At 40.3% G+C, this 12,373-nt stretch overlaps 1 protein-coding gene across 2 annotated transcripts in view; it reads right to left on the reverse strand.

Moving 5' to 3' along the window:
* Positions 1–1,745: 1,745 nt before the first annotated feature.
* The window catches only part of irag1 (inositol 1,4,5-triphosphate receptor associated 1), a 29,569-nt gene continuing 18,941 nt past the window's right edge, over positions 1,746–12,373 (reverse strand). For both annotated transcript variants that reach the window (XM_088004288.1, XM_088004287.1), the window contains 17 exons: positions 11,900–12,073; positions 11,644–11,721; positions 11,259–11,308; positions 11,045–11,101; positions 10,129–10,569; positions 9,938–10,016; positions 9,418–9,538; positions 9,294–9,324; positions 6,941–7,081; positions 6,684–6,815; positions 5,486–5,639; positions 5,247–5,296; positions 5,027–5,155; positions 4,694–4,755; positions 4,005–4,127; positions 2,859–2,987; positions 1,746–2,582 (listed from right to left, as the gene is read on the reverse strand). In XM_088004288.1, the coding sequence (XP_087860414.1) occupies positions 2,420–2,582; positions 2,859–2,987; positions 4,005–4,127; positions 4,694–4,755; positions 5,027–5,155; positions 5,247–5,296; positions 5,486–5,639; positions 6,684–6,815; positions 6,941–7,081; positions 9,294–9,324; positions 9,418–9,538; positions 9,938–10,016; positions 10,129–10,569; positions 11,045–11,101; positions 11,259–11,308; positions 11,644–11,721; positions 11,900–12,073 (2,114 nt within the window). In that variant the 3' untranslated portion in view covers positions 1,746–2,419. The remainder of the gene's footprint in view (positions 2,583–2,858; positions 2,988–4,004; positions 4,128–4,693; positions 4,756–5,026; positions 5,156–5,246; positions 5,297–5,485; positions 5,640–6,683; positions 6,816–6,940; positions 7,082–9,293; positions 9,325–9,417; positions 9,539–9,937; positions 10,017–10,128; positions 10,570–11,044; positions 11,102–11,258; positions 11,309–11,643; positions 11,722–11,899; positions 12,074–12,373) is intronic.

Here is a 12,373-nt window from a genome sequence, read left to right on the forward strand (position 1 = left end):
TTGTCCTTACAGGGTCGCATATCTGCTGCCTATCTCCAATGGTCACTGAGCGAGAGGCAGGGTACACACTGGACAGGTCACCAGTCAATCACTGGACAACACAGAGAAGGAGAAAACACAACTGCACCACACACCTAAGCACAAATTCAGAGGAGCCAGTTAACCTTACAGTCTTGTTTTTGGATTGTGGGATGAAGGTGGAGTAACCAGGGAGAACTCACACATGCACAGGGAGAACACTTCATGCAGAACGAGTCCAGGCTGGGATTTGAACCCAGAACCTTCTTGCTGCAAGGTGACAATGCTTCGAACTGCTCCACCTTGTGGTTAATGACCAAATTACTGCAGATTATGCTTTAGTCATGGTATAGATTACGTAGAAAAGTTTTTTTACTTGATGTTCTGTGCTACCTTTGGGTTAGTAAGTAATATAAGTAATGAGCTCCTGTGGGTGGGCTATTTCCAGCCACTTTAAAGCTATTCATCCTTCATATTGTTGTAGAGGTGCTGCCTTTTGCTGAAACAGGGCAGCGCCATCCATCCACTCATTTGATCATTTGTTTTTTTCATCCATTTTTCTTCTTGCTCACTTAGGGCACAATAGTTGCAAATCTTTAACTTAGCTACCTTTAAATTTGTCATTTGTGACATACATAGTGCAACAAATGAAAAATCTCTATACAAGTTTGCAGGAGTGTAATAATGTCATAAAATGTTTACACTAAATTTCACTGTCACATAGCATAGCTTCAGCTCTTTCTTCTACATCTAAAGAAACCAGTTTTTCTCCTGATATGAAAAAAAATACAGTTTCAACTAATGTTTAAATCTGAAAAATCTAACTTGTAGCAAAATGATTTAACTTAACTTTTGTAATGTTCACTATGCAAATTATTATTGTATTACATGCTGGCATAAGTTCTGGCTTAAATGTTGGCAGGGATCTTTCAGTCTGGAGCTAGCGTGTTTTCCCTATAAATATATTGATTTTGTCCATGTGATTTGGTTTTGTCCCACAGTGCAACAATATGTGTGTGAGGTCCTCTTTGAATTTCACTTTGGTGTAACTCTCTAAGCCCTGTGATGGATCAGTTAGAAGTCAACGGATTACCTCATTCCTCCCCTGCATGGCATCTTCAGTCTGTGTACATAGAGGAAACTGATGGACGTATGAATTTTTTATAGATTTTCTGCATGTGTGTGATGGTAGTTCAGGGGGAAGGGTTTAATTATCCTGCAACTGGTAGGTTGCTGGTCCGAACACCTGCTCAGTCGTTGGGCAAGACACTTCGCCCGCCCTGCCTGCTGGTGGTGGTCAGAAGGCCTGATGGCGCTGATTGAATGGCAGCCTTGCTTCTGTAGCGCTCCACCGTCAGTGTGCATGAAAAGATGAGTGACTTGATAAAGCACTTCGCATATGCAGGCAATTTAGTCTTTATGTTGGGTCTTCTTGTAGAAAACTTTGATCAGATTTGATGTTGAATAAAATTATAATTACTACACTTAAGTATAAAATTATTTGTAGTACGAGTTTTTACAAAATATGTGCTGTTTAATCTTTCTCTAGGTTATGTACAACAATTAGCTTTATAGTGCGAGCACATCAAGCAGCTATGACATAAAAAAGTCTAACACCATTTGACTTAGTATAATTTTGTTTGGATATTGTTACTCCGTCTATCACCCATTGACTGATAGAGACTCCAGATGCATGGATGGATTAATGAAAGTTATTAAAGCACAGATTCATTCTTAGACACCTTTTATTTAAAAGGTAAATTAGCAAAACAGTTCTCAACCCAGGCAATCGGGATGGTAATCTAAAAAGTGCTCTCATAAACAAAGGAAATCTGTCAGTGACCCAAATCTCAAATCAGACAGTCTCCAAATATTGCACTAAAAGCCTTGTTTGTATGTGCTTATTTCTAAACCTTAAATGCCCTTCACAAAACTTAACCAACAAATGCAAAAAAAAAAACAACAAAAAAACTTTAAATATAAATAAAAAAAATCTGTTGTGTAGAAATTTCTGATACACATTATTTTTTTTACTGTGGCATTTTAAGGAAGGTGCCATATTTCAAAGTACCAAAGCTAGAATGTATTATTACATATGCACCTATGAATTAAATAAGTTTAATCACACTGTATATTTGGTCCCTAAACTTACCACCAATAAACAGACAGCAAACTTTCCATTCTAAGCAAAACTACGAATTAGCGTAGAAAAAGAAGACATCCTCTATAAAGCCTCCAAACCAGTTCCTGAACCAGTTCCTTCGATCAGTCTTTCCATTCAAGTGTGTCCGTCCGTAACGATCTGCTAGAATGGTGAAAACGTGTCGTCCAGCTCCTCTGTTACAGACGTCTTTGGCTCTTCTCGGTCCAGCCATCTCTGTTGTGTCTCGAGAAGCGTTTCTTACGTGTCCTCACGGCGGTTGTAGTAGTCGCTGAAGAAAGTGAAAATACTGACGAGCACGCACGTCACCACAAACAGCACAAGGACGACCCAAAGAAGGCGCCGGCTGACAGAAATCGAGGGACAAAACCGACTGAGGAGAACCTGCACCTCCTCCATCCTCCTGTGGAGAAAACACAGACAAATATTTCCATTCTGAGAAAATAAATGAATAATGTTCTTTGAATGACATGCAGTGGTATATATATATATATATATATATATATATATATATAGACATATTAAATGCAATAGATGTAGAAATAGATAATGTGATTTCAAAGTACTTCAAACTCCAGACCTTCATTGGCAATAATTTTGACGTTACTGTTTAGAATACCTATATTATTTATGCTAAATATCTATTTCTTAAGAAGAAAGACAAGCAGATTTAGTTTACCTGCTGCTCTTATACCTCTTTCCGCTTTCTTCGTCCTTGTGTTTCAGCTCCAGCAGTTTCTCTGCTTCCATTTCCTCCGCATGTTTCTCTTCCAGGAGAGCTTTGGTGTGTTTCAGTCCCTCTTGATAGCTGAAGGTGACGGGGAGAATATTTCAGCTACACTTAGTCTGCACCCAACTTTATTGAAATAGTGAGGCTGTTTCCTCTCTTGCATAAACTGCACACGGTCACACAGACGTCAGTTTTGCATAAACATCTAACACTTTTGGAAAAGCTGTCACTGTAGTTCTGTATTTTCTTAACTTATATTCCTTGTTCTGCAGAGATTTTTTTTGCACCAATCTCATTAATAACTTTGTGAAATGAGATCTTATTGATTTTTTGTAACCTCTCTGAAGACTTTAACTAACGGAAATAAAGTTAATGTCGGGGAAATGTGGCTTTGACAGCTGAGCTATATTTCATTTGAATCAGATTCACTAAGTGATGGCAGGGGTAAACTCAATCCAAAAACTGAATTCAAAACTGCTTCAACCAAGTTACCAAAGTAGTTACATACTTCAAAAAGCAACAGCGTGCTCTATTTAGTTTAAATGAATCTTTGATTTGTACATGACAAAAATCTGGCATTTTAGAAGACCTCATGAGATTCATTCCAAGTGTTTCTCCAAAGATAATATGATTTTCTGGGATTTTCCTCCAGCAAAATGTTTGTCGGTTATCTCATATTGAATTTTTTTTTCACTAAATCGCATGTTGGAGCTCAATAGAATTTAATGTGACTAAGAAATAGTTCAGAATAACTAATTTGTATACAAAATGGGCAATTCTGTTGGGTCCAAATGATGTTTTTATGTCTCTACAGGGGTCCCTTCTCCTTCTGTCAGTATCGGTAACTCCTGATTTAAAGAAGCTTTTAGGAAGCTATTTTCTGCAGCACAGACATTAACAGACTTTTACAAGTTTGGACAGCAAAATCAGTAAACACATAAAAAGTACAGCTGTTTGAGTTTCAGATGTTTCAATAATCCACTTTTTTTTGGGGGGGGGGGGGGAGCCAGCAAACTTTCATTTTCTCCGCGATTACACAACCAATGATTTATAGTCAATAAAAATGTCTCGACACAGCAGAGGAGAAGGCCTCACCCTTTATTGTACGCTTCCTCCTCGATCTTTGCCTTGATCTCGGCTCTGATCTCGGCTCTGAGCTCCTCCAAGTTTACTGGAGGTTTGGCTGGCTCACTTTCCGGCTCCATCCCACTCTTTCCACTGCATTGTTTCGGATAGGAAAGAACAGAGCAGTCAGCCTTGGACGGCACCACCATCACAGCCGACGTTATAAAACACTTTAGAGTTAGGCTCCATCAAAACAACGGTGGCATGTCTTGCTAATGCATGCGCCACGGCTCTGGATTAGTGCATTAACGGCGCTGAACACAAACAGAGCAAGCGGAGCTGGCAGGTTTGTTATTCTCCTCACAGAAGACATCTGGCACAGGCATATGAGAGCTGGACCGAAGCTTATTTTATGACCACAATATGACTGGAGTCATGTGCCTGGACTTTGTCAGCGTCTTCCCCAAATGTTTAGATTAAATCTACGTTATTATTTTCTTAAGCCTCTAGTATTAGTTTTAGCTCACTCGGGCTTTTCTCTGCACTGTAAAGCACATCCTGCAGGTCACACAAACAACCCAAAATTCCTAGCGCAGAAGAAAAAAGCTTGGATAAGAAATGATTAGAAGTTCAGGATTTCTCCAGGAACATTGCGTCCAACGCTGCAGGAATGGCTCCGAAAGATCAAATATGCACGTTGTGTGTTTAAGCAAACATACCACTCTGGTGTTGGTTGAACTGCTTCGGTGGGGGAGCTGCTTTTCACATCATTTGCTTCACACTAGAGAGAAAAGTGATACAATTTATGTTCTTTTAAAACAAAACTAGGAGTCAGGTCTGTTTTAAGCAAAAATACAGGCTCTGAAACCGCAACACAAAGCTGTTTTTCCAAATAAATGATTTCAACTCAGTTGTAAAAGGGGCTACATCGTTTTCTGACCAGCTCATGACCTTTCATTCAAAAGCGAGTCCGGCTGTGTGTGGCTTGTCACTGTAAGAGATGCTTCCAACCTCATTTCCCATCATTTCCCAACAGGACAGGAAAAACCTACCAAGACAGGAAGAGCAGCACCCGCTGCGAGTCCCACGTTTGGGCCCGACGTGCCTGGGCTCTGACCCGGGATGTTGAGGAGGTTAAACTTAGGCACCACTGCCACGCTCACCCTCCGCCGGGGTAAAGCCTGCAAGGGACGCAACGAGAAAAAGCGAGATGGGACCTTTCTGCTGGGTTTTGATATGAAGACTTAAAACTGAAAAAACATCACTGGTTACCTTTCCAAGGGTGAGGGACATTGATCTTGATGGCCGTGAAACCCCATCATCTTGATTGGAAAGGAAAAAAAAAAAAAAAAAAAAAAACGTTTGAAGGAATTATTAATCAAAACAGAGCTCAGCTTCAACAGCATCAGCTGTATGGAGAAATGTTTTCTGGTTATAAAATGCTTAAACAGTGAAGCAGGAGAGCAAAAGTTGCATGGTTTTATTGCTTTATTGCATGTTCATCCTCGTACCTCCAGTGTCTGCAGACGCTCCATAACAGCGGTTTGAGTTCTGGTTGGCCAGCTTCTTAAACTCCATCAGCTCTGCGTGGTCCTTCTCATATGTCCTCTTCAGATTTTCCACGTATTGCATCATAACCTCAGTGGCTTTGTTCATACGTTTCTCCTGTTTGACAATAAAGCCCCCGTCCATCAGGCCGCAGGGACAGGAGTTGAGCATTCACTCTCAACAAAGAGTCAAACAAGCTGTGAACTATGTGTTGACATTAAGCTGTAAAGTTACTTGCCAGACTTTTTGTTTTTTTCAATATACTAAATTCAACATTAGGTATAGTTTTATTTATTTTTATTTTTTTTACCAACAACACAACACGTCACAGGCAGTTTTTCTAGTCATTGCTGATGAAAAGTAACAAAAATCAGCTTTCTGGAAAACACTTCTGTTTCTTTTGATGAAGAAGGACAGATTTAAACCCCGTGGTCAAAGTATTTCTGAGCATTTGTTTGAGCAGTTTTATCCTTCGTTGCCATACATTTGCTACAGAAAACCTCTGAGCTGCCTGTGAAAACACTGAATGGATTTATGAGCAAACTGGTTAAAACAAAATCCGTGGCGGTTGTCTTTGGGAGAATCACTGCACACTGGAATCAGCAGACATCATCCATCAAGATATGCAGCCATCATTGTGTGTCAGGCAGTGAATGAAAACTTAATTGTGGAGTCGTCTGGTTTAAATCTTTACCACCTTCTGTGGCATCATAGATCGGAATATAAATAAATTGGAATTAGTTGTTTTAAGAGTCCTTCCTTATGAGTAGAACTGCTGACTACATAGTTGGATTAAATTGACATGTGTTGAAATATGACCAAACTGGATTGTACATTTTTATGTACAAATTTGGTTTGTCTGTCTTGTAAAGTGCCTTGAGCAGACATGTGTTGTTAATAAGCTAAACGTAATTGAACTTTACTGTAATAGAATGATTCATATAATCATTCAATAAACAAAGACAACGTGTTAAAAAACCCCAAAAACAAACCTCAGGCACTGGTCTAAAAATTAGAGAAGCAGCAGGCAAATGTAAAGAAACTTTTAAGAGCCTTTCAAGAGAAACATCAGGTTACAAGAAAGTCTGGCTGCTTGGAAGCAAATCATAAAGACACGAGCGTCGAGTCGAGACTTTTCCACATGTGTTTGTGTGACTGCACCTGCCGAACTGCTCCAACTATCTCTGCTCTGCTGGAGAGTCGCGTGGTCAGTCGGTACAGCACCGCCAGTGTCTCTATCAGGCGTTGGTACGCTTCCCGTTGCTCCATGTTCTGCCACTGTGGTGCAGTCATCTGCAAGGAAAAACACAACATCGTGCCACAAATTACATCAGTCCCCATTTTCTAGCACGCCTCTAACTCGCAGCCTATCTAGGAAGGGAAACATCGAAACAAAGCTCCTGTTTTTCAGGGCCGACCTTCAGCGCTCCTTTGAACTCCTCCAGCTCTTTCTCGGTGTCTTCCTCTGTCAGGTTCCTCTCCCTCTCTGCTTGTTTCAGTCGAGTCTCCAGAGTATAGTTGTCGTTACGAAATGCGAGCGACAGCTGGACGAAGGCGTTCTGCAGGGAGGTATTTATACTTCATCTCACACTTTGTTAAACTGTACAAGACGGAATTGCTTATAAGTTTTCAGAACTAAAGCAAATACGCAGCTAGATGAGAAGCATTAGTGGTATGCAGAACACGAGGCAGAATCCAGCGACCCTGAGCGTGGGGAACAAGCTGTGAGTCTGACATTTGACCTCCTGGTGTTTTGCTTTGTTGATCAAAGCCACTCAGCTCAATTTTCCTACACAGGGGCCACCGTTGGGAGGAAATATACGACCTCTGACTGTCCTGATCCATACGCGTCCCCGGGGGAGCAGCGAGAGGAGCTACAGCCGGAGCACAACAGCGTCACAAATGTTAGCATTTTCTCCACAGGAAATCGCTGCAAGTCTCTTCGGCCTGATCAGGAACAGAAAAACACTTTCCTGTTGACGGGACAGCACCAGCTCCAGGCCGGATAAATTTTGTGTCAACTGCGTAATTAAGCAGGTTGGCAGCAGACCAGGTTATTACCTACAAACCCACGGAAAAGGTTCAGCGAGTCCATCTGTTTCCACCGCTGGAACACAACAATGCTGTTTCAAGCTAGCAAATCATTGAGGGCATTTCATTTTTATGACTTGTTCCTGTAGGACTTAAAATGGCCAGAGTTTGAAATTAATTATTTTATGTTTTCTTCCGAAATAAAAAAAATATATTTTAGTTTTGCACTTAAAGTTGCATCTTCTTAAAGGGTTTAATTTTTATGTTCTCACAAGTTATTTAGCTTTCAGTATTTTACCTTCAGCGGATAGCTTTTTAAGTTTCTCACCGGTGTGTTGAGAAACAGTTATTCGGAGCAGATATCTACCTTTCTCCAACTCCAGTCACAAAAAGTTTCATAACTGATCAACATTACCAGGTAAACATTTAAACCAGTGTCCACTTTAGATATGAATATTTCTATTTATGTCAAGAACAAAGCTGGCCTGCAGTCGTTACAGGAGAGTTTTATGTAAATAACGTTTCTTCCACATAAAATGTGGCAGATGACTTTCTAAAGGCAGCCAACATATTAACCACGTCACGGCACCTTAGGCTAAATCAAACACTGTTAATCAAAAACTCTGCCCTGTTTCTCCATTAGACACTGATTATGTCTTCCAGATTTGGTTTTGCATTTGTTTCACCTGGAATATTGTTGTCATTTATGAGTTCCAGGTAAGTTTTTCTCATTTGCATTTTGAGATGATTTTATGTAGGCAAAAAAAAATTCCCTGGAACTGACCTGAGTTGTTGGTTTGATGCTCTGGTCAGAGGGAATTTTAATTTCTACAAACTGAGTACCGTCAGACAGCCAATTAATGCAGATATTATATTGACTTATATTAACGTATACGTATATATTAAAGTATACAATGAGTTATACCATAACGAGAAAGTATTTCCTGGTTTTTAAAGAACGTTAAAAATATGACAACTTTATTTTTTTATACTAGACATGTTCAACACATGTTTATGCTTCTGTCTTGTTTCATTTTACAGTGAAAAACAAGAAAGAAGCACAACTTTATGTTCTTCAATCATGTCTTAACTCCAATATCAAAAAAGAATCATACACACTTTTTTTGCTTTCTTCTTTCTGCAGACTTTATGATCGGCCTTACACCTGCTGCACTTATGAGATCTGTTTAAACTAACATTAACTTTTTTTCTGACACGCTATCCACATAGACACAAATAAAACCTAACATGGAACGTTCCTGTTGACAAATAACTCCTTGTTCCAATTTTACGTGGGAGCAGAAGGCTACATAGAAAACTGCTATTATTTTATTTCTTTCACAAAATGTCAAATGCTCTAACAGCTGCAACCACGTGACCATCTGCATCATTAGCTTGAGTTAAACAAGAACATTAGTTCATGCAACCACCAATAATAAACCCGAAAGCTCAAATATACGGAGCATTGCTTTAAACAGATCAGCTAATTTTCTTGCGAAAGAAATGCAGATTTGATTAAATATTTGGCATGCAACTACTTCGTTTGCAAATATAAATAAAAAAGACAAGCTGGCTATTAAATGTTATCACTGAGAAGCTTCAAAAGTGCTGCTAACTGCAGGTTACTTCATCCTGTTTGCACTGAGTCCTTATATTTCAGTAACTTTAGCGACTATCTTTTTAAGGTTGTGATTAAATGTATAAAACAAAATCTACAAGGAGAAGAGCTTTAAAACCAACCTCAACTTCTTTCTCAGAGAGCGGAGGGGCACTGAAAAGAAATTAGGAAAACCTTTTTAGCAAATGAAGAAATACACTTTTTCAGCAGCAGCCTGGAAAGGAGAAAAAGACAAAAGATACACACCAGCCTGGCAGGCCTCGGTGAAGTTTTAGTTTTCTCAGCATCACATCTGAAATGTTTGGCATGGCGTCAGATTTCTCCTTCACCTCCTCGCTGCTTGCGGTCTTTGCAGAAGATGGAGGTCCTGCACACATTAAAAGAGTTTTCCAATGATGTTCTGCTAAAAAGATACACAGCAGCTTAGTGTTTACACTTTTTTTATAGTACAAAGTTTATGGCTCAATCTCCCTCTAAAGTACATAAATACACAGAATAATTTCCTAGTGCCATAAAAAGCGGTCTTCGCCTCACATAATTTAGCAATCATGCCATCTGCTGATAAGAAATAAAAATTGTTGTTCCTCATGTTTGCCAGTAAATGGGTGGGCACAGAAAAAAAGAAACGGGTCATCATCATTTTTTGTGCAGGAACACTTTTCTCTGATTCAGGAAGTTTACACCCTCACTCAGAGCACTGAATGTGCTACCGTGAGAAAGCACTTTCTGTTCTACATAAAGACTGCGCGTGTGTAAGTGCTGGTACCTTTTTCCTGCTCGGCCGCTTCACTCAGCTCCGGTAACTTGGAGCCAACTATACTCTGGTTGCGCATCAGCTTGTGCTCCTGGGAACAGGCCCAAACACGTTACTTCTTCAAACATCCAAACAAGACGCGGCTAAGTGTAGAAAAACTACGCAATGATTGGGTGGTTCAGTCTGCAGAGTGGATGTTTTACCTCTCTAAGTTTGGACAGTTTGCTGCCTGGTTGGGCCTGTAGGTCTTTGTACAATGAGGACTTGAACACACCATCTCTGGGTTTATCCGAGAAAACCTCGTCGACTGTTGGTGGGAAACCGGAGGCTCCAGTTCTCGAGTTAATGCTGCCGACAGAATCCCAGGAGACCGCCCTCATCAGCGGAGGGAAGGCGCCGATTGTTTTGATCTCCGCTGTGCAGGGGGCCTGCTGGGTAGGGGGTCTGGGTACGGGCTTGGCCACCCCCGTAGCTGGGGTCAGGTTTGGGCTTCGACCTGAAACCTCATCTGCTTTGCTGACGGCCTGCGGACTCCGAGGCCTGGTGAGGTCGCGGTTTTCCTTCTGAACGGCAAAGCGAGGTGTTAGCGTCCCGGACGACACTTTCCTTTTCTCAACCGGCTTATAATCCACCAAAGGCTCATCCTAGGATTAGCAAGATTAATGAAACGTTTATCACCTCTGTCGTGTTTAGATAAGTGTAATCAATTCAATTCAAATTCAAAAAATGCTTTATTTTTCCCATCTTCAGCATTGATCAAGATGGGAATTTTAAGTTTTTAATACCCGCTAACTGTTGGACCGACGCGCAATATATTCCAAATGTAAAATTTAATTAAATAAATGCTTTTATAATTTAGGAGTGTTTTACAGAGATAGTGGCATAAAGGGACACAATTAAAAATAGCTGAGGAAATGGAGAGTTTTCAAAAGAAAAAGTACTAATATTACAGTTTAATACTTAAAAATACAACTCAGTATATCTGGTAAGATTAGCTAAGTTTAATAACCCTTCAATGGGTTTAACTAAGGCTCACTTGCAGCAAGTTTGAAAGTGAAATTTCTATTTCCCCCACTAATGGTTCCATAAGAAATGATTCAGTGGATCTGTAACTCTCACCTCCTGATCCTTGTTCTTTAAATCCGGCTGCTCTCTCCCTGTTGGCACCTCTAAATGCTAGGACAGAAAATCAGTCAATTTTTCGAGTGTTAATAAATATGACTTAATGATAGTCATACTTCTGATTCAGGAAAATGTCGTATTCCAGACAATTCTGGAATTAGGCGTGCTAAAAGAAATATCTGGGTCATTTTTGTGAGAGCAGCTTCTTTACCTGACTCACTGACTGTGGGCAGCCATGTGTGGCCTCTGTGGTACCTGCAGCTGGAAGGGAAGAAAGCAACTAAGAAAACAGGCTCAATTTCCTGTCAACAAACAAATACGTCTTATTTTGGGTGTTCTAAATGTTGCCAAAAACCTCAAATATGCAGTTTGCTAAATTACTGATTTAGATTGGTCAGGTCAATCAAATTTAAACTCTGCCAAATGGCATTCGAGCATCATGTCAATTAAAACATTGACATTGCTTTATTATGAGTTCTAAAGAGGAAAAGAGTTTGCAATGACCACAGCAAGACCAACCACAAAAGAAAAAGTGAAGTATCATAAATATTTTCTGGCAGATATTTAGATGAGCCCACACAAAGTGTGGTACAGACCAGTCTGAGGTGGGCCAACGAAAGAGCTGCTTCTTGATGAACGTGGGGAGGAAGACGGCGTTGGAGATGGAGAGAGGGCTGAGGAAGAAAATAATCTGTCGTTAAAACAACGATGCGTGCAATAAAGGATACAATAGTTTATTATTTTTTTATTTAACAGAATGTGACAAGCTGTATCCTCTCCTCTATCAACCTCAGCATGATGAAAACACCGTTTTAATGTCAGTGTGCACATGAGACGTGGTATGTGCGCCACCTGTGGGTGAGTCGGTGAGGCTGCTGATGGATCGGCGTCCCCGGCGGGTCAGGAAGCGGTCGCTGACCATCTTGGCCTGTTCGAGAAGCTCCAGGTTTTTCTGCCGGTCCTCTTCAGAGAGCTGAAGCTCTGGAAGTTGATCTTTCACCAGGTCAATCACATTACCAGTGCTGTCTGAGAGAAACAATAAACTAGTGATGGCACGACGTAGATAATGTAGAAGAGTTATACTCTTTTATGCTGTTTCCATAATTGCATCATTTTTAATTCAGGGTTTTAAAATATCCTTGCATATTTGAGATGGTTTGGAGTAAGCTGTATCAATTTACGCCTCTTCTCTGAGAAGTGCGAAGCTTCCAGGAATAAGTTGACTGTAAATACCAGAAAACAAATCACCAGACAAAAGAATGATATTTATTATCATCCGTTGCTATGATTCACCGTTAACTCATCAAGGACTAAAAGGAATCAAAG

The sequence above is a fragment of the Poecilia mexicana genome, unplaced genomic scaffold (genome assembly GCF_051168715.1).
Source record: "Poecilia mexicana isolate PSO_F unplaced genomic scaffold, ASM5116871v1 scaffold_3, whole genome shotgun sequence".
Taxonomy (NCBI): Eukaryota; Metazoa; Chordata; class Actinopteri; order Cyprinodontiformes; family Poeciliidae; genus Poecilia; species Poecilia mexicana.